This window comes from Echiichthys vipera (genome assembly GCF_963691815.1).
Source record: "Echiichthys vipera genome assembly, chromosome: 3".
In the NCBI taxonomy this organism is placed as follows: domain Eukaryota; kingdom Metazoa; phylum Chordata; class Actinopteri; order Perciformes; family Trachinidae; genus Echiichthys; species Echiichthys vipera.
In genome coordinates, this window is record NC_139828.1 from 11,404,210 (window position 1) to 11,412,216 (window position 8,007).

The 8,007-nt window shown below is 44.4% G+C and overlaps 1 protein-coding gene across 1 annotated transcript; it reads left to right on the forward strand.

Annotated features, from left to right (window-relative positions):
* Window positions 1-325: 325 nt before the first annotated feature.
* On the forward strand, window positions 326-2,185 carry LOC310966437 (diencephalon/mesencephalon homeobox protein 1-like; the record flags this gene model as incomplete). Its single annotated transcript, XM_083940160.1, has 4 exons — window positions 326-479; window positions 654-832; window positions 1,038-1,491; window positions 1,767-2,185. The coding sequence occupies 4 exons, from the start codon at window positions 326-328 to the stop codon at window positions 2,183-2,185; spliced, it is 1,206 nt and encodes a 401-aa protein (XP_083796286.1).
* Window positions 2,186-8,007: the final 5,822 nt, after the last annotated feature.

An 8,007-nucleotide genomic window follows, 5' to 3' on the forward strand; every position in this document is an offset into this window, starting at 1 on the left:
CCGTGTGGAAAACACTGTTTCCTAAACTGTTCCGTTTCCTTTTGTTTAAACAACAACAACATTAATAAACAACAGCAGCTAAATTCTTTATTTCTTCGAATGTATTAATAATCATTAACCTTAATTATCTGCTCAGTTTAAAATACCTTTTTTTCTCCTCGGGAGCGCAGTTTCACCTGTTGGGATTTCAATTAGTCAGCCTACACGAGACATTTGAATAAAACGCGTCGCTTTTTAATTGCACTACAATTAGAAAACAGGCCGGTTTGTTTAGAGAGGCCGGACTCTCATCGGCCTGTCCTTCTCTCTCTGCAGACAGCTCGCCATGCAGCACTACGGGGTGAACGGCTACTCTCTCCACGCCATGAATTCACTGAGCGCCATGTACAACCTTCACCAGCAGGCGGCGCAACAGGCCCAGCACGCCCCTGACTACAGGCCCTCAGTGCATGCCCTCACCCTTGCAGAGAGACTGGCTGGTAAGAATGAGTTGCTCCTTTTGTTGTTCAATGTTTCACTTTCATCTAATGTCTTTCGAGAGCTCCACCTTTGACTTTTACTCATTTCATGTGTGTTGACCTGGATGACCTTTGACCTGCACCTCAATTAAACTGGTCATGTTTTCTTGTTTCTCAACGGCTGCACATTTCAAGACATTATCCTTGAGGCCCGATATGGCTCCCAGCACCGAAAGCAGCGGCGCAGTCGGACAGCCTTCACCGCCCAGCAGCTGGAGGCTCTGGAGAAAACCTTCCAGAAGACCCACTACCCTGATGTGGTGATGCGTGAACGTCTGGCCATGTGCACCAACCTGCCTGAGGCACGCGTTCAGGTAAAACTCCCTCAGGATGCATTTATGCTGTGTACCTTGCCTGTTGCACAGGGCTTAAAGGTGAACTTAAATGCAATCTGGTATCATTAAAAGTGATAATTGACAGGCAAGGTGATGCAAAATGTAAACAAACGCTGTGGCTTAAAGTTTTCCACTGTTAATTATAGTCTTTGACCCTGGATCCGTCTGTTCGTCCATCTCCCAGGTCTGGTTCAAGAACCGCCGGGCCAAGTTTCGTAAGAAGCAGCGCAGCCTGCAGAAGGAGCAGCTCCAGAAGCAGAAGGAGGCATCTGGAGCTGCAGAGGACTCTACAGAGGACTCCAAGGCTGATCTCACTACCACCACCAACACCACCACCCCTTCTACCCAGGTTTCTGAAGCCCGCACTACTCCTCCGCCTCCCTCCGCTTCATCCTGTCACTCAGAGACAGAGAGGCTGGCAGCCGCACGGCCCCAGCCTGGAGAGATGAGTGTGGAAGTCAACGTCACCTCCCCTGAGCCGTCGGACAGTGAGTCAGCAGCAGAAGATAATGCTGACAGAGAGGAGGACGAAATGAGAGGAGAGACGAGGGTGAAGATCAGGGAGGAGACGCAGGGGGAGGGGGCAGTGCAGCCGCGGAGCAGCTCCCCATCCTGCAAACAACTGAGCCCCACATCAGGTAAAAAATATTGCTGTATAACTAATGCAGCTGCCTTTCCACTATATTCACTGATAATATATATATATATATATATATATATATATATATATATATATATATATATATATATATATATATTTAAGATTAAATATTGATGTACAACATTGTTTTTAGAGAATTGGTATCCAAAGCACATAATAAATATTTAAACAGAATAAACACACAAAAAAGTCTACACAAGACGGGTCAGTGTGTGTTGAAACACGTTCTCCTCCTCTCTTCCTGTCTCTCAGACTCTCCCCTGAGCTCCCCCACCTTGCCGCCCTCCAGCAGCGTAACCAGTGGTCTGGCACAGAGCAACTCCTACGCGTCCTCTCCTCTCAGCCTCTTCCGGCTGCAGGAGCAGTTTCGGCAGCACATGGCCGCCACCAACAACCTGGTGCACTATCCGTCCTTTGAAATGAGCACGCCGTCCTCTCTGCCCTACCTGGGCATGAACGTCAACATGCCGTCCCCTCTGAGCTCGTTGCCCTGCCAGTCCTACTACCAGACCCTGTCACAGGCCCAGCAGGTGTGGAACAGCCCGCTGCTGCAGCCGACACCAGGCAGCCTCCCCGGAAGCCTCAACAGCAAGACCACCAGCATCGAGAACCTCCGTCTGAGGGCCAAGCAGCATGCAGCCTCGCTGGGATTGGACACGCTCCCCAACTGAAGCTCGGACTGCTCAGTCTAAGTGTTGGCCCTCAAGTCAGGGCCATACCTATATGGGCTCTGTCCACAGGAGGTGACTTTCGGCCCCTCTACACTATTCTCCTGACCTCTAACCACTGTCAGAAAATATCTCCAATTTCAAGTTAAGCTACGTAATTGACAAAATGATCATTCTCAAGTCCTCTGTTCAAAATGTGACCGAAATTTTTATTTTGTGCTCGCTTCGTGTAGTTTAACTGAACATCTGCTGATGTTTTGTTTGCAGTTTCTAGATTTCAAATAAACCCAAGCTCAGAACCGGAGCAGGGGGACAAACAGTAGAATCAACATGTTTTTTTGGGTACACAAAATATGTTTTAGAGCCGGCACTTTAGGCGCACTTCCTAAGCTTGGGGCTTGGGTTGTCGACACACCTGTTCCCCTTCACTTCATCCTCACCATGTTGGCATGCAGCTCACCGCTGGGAGCACACCAGGATGTGAAGAACAGTTCTTCAGGACAGACTTAACAGAAAATAAGATTATGACAAGAACTCAAGGGACTCAATGAAAAATAAATCCCACCTGGACTGCAGTTGTGACTGAATAGTACTTTATGCCTGTGGATCTTTGCTTGTATTCAAAAACACAAGCCAACTCTGCTAATGCTAGCTGCTCACTTCACTTCCAGGACAGATATAAGATATTAAGATATTCTATAATTCAACCGCTGAACTTGAACTATGCATGCATGAACCCCTCTGAAGCATGGCTTACAGCCGCAAAAACAGAAGGAAGTCACATCTGATCAGAAAAAAAGCTCAGATCACTCAATATAACCCCCCACCAAACTGTATTTCTTCGTATGACACATGACTCCTTGTTTAAAGTTACAGCACTCAGCTGAATCCATCGAGCGTTGTAAATATCCCTCAGTGTTCGCCTCCATCTGCCTGGCTAAAGAGTAACTCCATGTCTCCTAATGTGTGAAGGATTTGAGAGGAAACGTTTGATTTCTTTTTCAAATGTGGCTTTAAGCAAAGGACCTACGTCATCAAAGAAATACGTGGAGAATCGGAGGAGGAGGCACAGTGACAAATAAATATGAAACCAGCTGACGTATATTTTTGTTTTTCTGGGTGCCAGACTGAACTCAACCTCTTTTTCTGAGCCACTGGCTGCAGCAGAAAGACGCACAGGCCCATCCTCTATGTATTATATCGCTGTAGATTAAAGACATGTATTTCTCAATTGTTTAAAATGTGAGTAATTTATCTGTTTAATGCAAGGGAATAAATCACAAATAAGAATGACTTCTTGTTTCCAGTGTCGTTGCTTGGAAATGTTAGATGGAAATATTTGCTTGTACTGACATTTTCCAAAGCAGGGAAGAATATACGACTCGAGAAATCAACACACAGAGGGAATGCAAAACATCAGTTATAAGAAATGTAGGAAAAGAACACACATGTGGCAGCCTCTGTTGAACAAATGTCTGACATGCAGATATTTGGGCTGAATTGAGGAAATAGATACAGTGTTTGGATGTCATGAAAACATTTCCTTTACAGAAGTTTTGTATTAGCAGAGGTTTTTGTGGATTTCTGAAACTTTGGACCTTTGTCAGCTAAAAGGTGAGTCAGGAGAAGACCAGACAAGATGTCTAGATCATGAACCCGGAATTTACACCCAGCAGGACGTCCAACCAACACGCAAACATGCGCAAAAACATCCACTCACATACAGGTGTTGAAAAATAACACCCCAAAACATTTTCTCAAAGTTTCTCCAGTGGGAGGAAGCGTGAAAAGAGAGAGGGATTATAGGGTGTGCCGAATCCCGTTCCCCTGGCTGACAGTGCTGAGAGGGACTGACAGGAAATCTTAATAACCAGTTTTGATTTCCACACACATTCACTTCAACCCTTTATAGTCAAAAATTAAGTTTGGTTAATATGTTCCACTGAAGACACCTTGATGAACCGTAAATAATTTAGACACAGCAGGTCTACCATGCTCGACGGTGAGGTTTACACACCACATAGGGGAGAACCTGCCACTTGTTCAGTTAGTGCAGAATAACTAATCCTAAATGAAATGACTGAAGCAGAGTGTCAGGCTCTAAAGAGTCTCCAATCCACCACCCACCAGCCCACACACCCTTCACTCTCTCTCTCTCTCTGCTCCTCTCTTCCCCCACCCCGTCACCCGAGGTTTGGCTGCACCGAAACAGAATGCTTTGCCATAAGAAGATTACCTTTGGTAGGGATATCGATGGATTAAGTAAGAATAGAATGAGATAAAATAGGACTGAAAGGGTTCCCAGAGTCAGCAAAGTTCAGACACCTGTTTTTTTCCTGTCCTTTCCCGCTTTCTCACTCCATGGATGTAAAGATTGTATCACTGTCTAACTGGAGAAAAGGAGCTAAGAGGGGTGGGTGGTTTACAATGGGGCAGGTTACAGTGCATAAAAATAACTTTGGGGCAATTCTAACAAACGTCCTCGAGCTTATTTTTGTTTTCAGGCCTACTCTTAAAATATGCGGTCAATTTGTCATGAACCTCTGTGTTTTTTGTGTCCGTAAAGATCATATTGGTGTAAGTAAATGGGAATGCTGTGTTTGTGTGTGTGAGAGTGTTTGTGTGTGTGTGTGTGTGTGTGTGTGTGTGTGTGTGTGTGTGTGTGTGTGTGTGTGTGTGAGTGTGTCTATGGCAGCTAAGCTGCTGAAGGTTTCCAGGAGCTCTTTGATGTGTATCTGGGCAATGCGCTATTAGAGGGATTTTCCTAGTTGACAGCTCAGAGAATGTGTGGAGGAATTGCGATGCCAGCGGGCTAAAAGAATGCTGGAAACAGGATTAGGATCATATTCTGGCAGCTCCTGTCACTTCATCAATGGGCTAAGGTTTCCTCAGTGACAGCCCTCCTTCTCTGCCCGGCTAAAACCTTTAGTGGGACCATAAAAGGGGTGAGAGAGGGGAAAAAACAATGATTGAATGGTGTGCTATGATTTCTGTGCTGCTGGGTTTGCTCTGAGGGCTTTGTGTTGGGAGGTCTCAGGGGGACGGCATTGATTTGGAGGGAGGGGTAGGTTGCGGGGATGAGAAAAGGAGGCTTTTTTGGGGGGTGGGGGGCTTTCTTGGAAGTTTTACACCCAAATCCCCATGGCGGAGCATGTGGAAGGGTTTTACACTGATGCTAGCGGACAGGGACAGCAGCTTGGTGTCCCCCAGGGGACGACAGCAACAGCAGCAGCAGCAGCAGCAGGTGGGGAGGGAAGGGGGAATGCTGTTTCCTGGATCTTCAGGATCCAGTTTGTCTATGTAAGCCCGACCTGTCTTTACCAAGTGAGACCTCTTTCACTTAGTGATGGTTCATCAAGTTATGTACCTAGATATGTCAAATATGCTTGTTGGCTCATTTGAGGATTTAACAGTGGCTCTCTGTTGTGATTAGTTTGTCTTATTATACTGAAGGATTATTCTTGTGATTTTTGTCAACAAATCCCATAAAAAACAAAAACAATAATAAATTCATCTTGTTAACAAGTTTTGTCAGTTAAAGCTTATATTTCTGTGCCATAGACCTACACTGTTGTCCAAAAACTAATAAAAACACATCACGATGAACATGGTAGTTTATTTTTGAGTAAACCTCACATGCCTCCCCTGCTACTCGCTAAATCACCATGTGTGTATTCATCCACGGCTGAAAATAGTCTCAACAAACACACTTTTTCTTACTAACATTTGCTAAAAACTTTAGTGTCTAACTGGTTTAGGAAAGATCTTCACTTCTTAAAAATTAAAGTATATATTGTTGACCAGTTATAAAATGTTTTTGTCCACGACCATATTAAAAAATATATATTCTGAAGCAAAAAAGTGGTAAAGTTGATTTACTGCAAGATATTTTTCATCTGCAGGCTCTGAGCAGATAAACAAGACTATCGCACAAGAAAAAACATTTCACATGTCTAAATTTCAGAATGGAACATGTGGCAATACATCCAAATAATGTCTGCACTTTTTTTAAGATTATTAAAATGTGAAATGAAAGACATCACACGTGAAACACCCTTCAGGTGATAAATTCACATGACTACATTTCAAATATGAGGAATTTACATAGAAGCACATATGAGTGTCCGGCACTTTACATATGACATATAATTTTTCACATTATTTCACATATGAATGTATGAATTACACAGCAGAACTCACTTTTTTCCATGATTGTAGCACTTAGGATCAGCCTACGTATCACTTGCTGTGTTCAGGTGAGTTATTTATGCTCTAAGATTTATATTTTTTGATATTTTGAGGTGCAGCTTCTGTCGTCGGGCCTGAGGTTGTGTTGCAGAACACTTCAGTGGGCTTATAGGGTGGTCTCTGCCATACATCTTGGACCAGCTGTTTCCTTGCTGCCACCAAAACCCCTTCCCCCAGGAGTGTAACTCCACACTTTGCTCACCCATGTGAAACAATACTTTTTACAATACCACAGGAGTTTGATTGTTGGCGACAAGTTATATAATGCCAGGAATTACAGACTAGCATGCAAATGCTAAATCCTCCTCTCTTTCTCCTGAGAAGTGGATGAGACGGACTATATCTGCAGGCTTCACTCTGGCTCCCCAGCTTTGTGCTACAGAGACGCTCTCCTTTCTCCCCCTGACTTGGGTGATAATCCTGACACGCACTGTCTGCATTTTTTACTGTACGTGTTTAAGCGCATTTGCAGAGCATTTATCTCTCCAATGTAAACCAATTTGGCTATAAGGGCCTTGGGCCAAGCAAGGCGCTGGAGGGAAGAAAGGAAAACTCAAACCTAGCAGATGTGCAGAGAAGGGAGGATGGGAGAGCTGGCGAGGACGCGGGGGTTGATGAACAACTGAATGCAGCAAAAAAGGGGAAGCGGAACCCCATGGGAGAAAAAGAGTGTCCCTTGTCCGAAAGGTAAGCTTTTGAAACTTGGGATAGGCGCCTTTAAAGCCGATAGAACGTGGATCACTGAATTGTTGAGTCACAGAATCTGCGAAAATCATACGGAGCTCCCAGTTAATCCTGTCATAGTGAAATCGGTGGGCATACTTTTGAGATCCCAGCCCCTTTTAGAAGAAATTTGGAGCCTGCTGTATTGACAGAGCTGCTGTTTGATACCGCCTATACACCTGTATCAGCTGTCTGTTAATCTGCCTTCCCCTCCTCCCTCTAGTCCTCCACAGCACGTCGCCTCTGCTGGTAGTAATGGCTGATGAAATGGACCAAAGACCTAAAAGCTGCCAATCTTGCTGCTTCTTGATGTCTCCTGTAAGTGTCTGTGGTTGCAGGATGAACTTGTTACTTTGATCATCTGAAAGGCAGAAGCCCTGCTGTGTCAAACATTACTACCTTCATTTCTGTTTAGCCATAAAGACTATGGACTCCTTGGTCCCTGAAATGGGACATTAAGACAGAATCATCCTAGTTTAGTTGGGGCTATATCAAGGTGTTTTATTTGCTGGCACACTGATGGTCTGAATGTGTTCGGATGGCTTTTAAAGTACCTGATCTTATGGCCTAAGGTTACTGTAAATGAGGTGTTTGCTGTTCTTATCAATGAGACGTTACATGAGAAGAGCACCTTGGCCTGCCAGGGCTGTTGGGTTCTGCAGTATGATTACAACAGGCTGATGCTCCCGATATCTAACTTCTCAAACTCTTTCATTATACTGGATACGCTCTATGCACTTGCTGAAGATAAATCATGGATCAAATAGTATTTCTACCCTTATGACTACATCATGACATTTAGAAAGTTTTGATTTAAGACCTTATATCACATAACATCGGTTGATGGCAAAAAC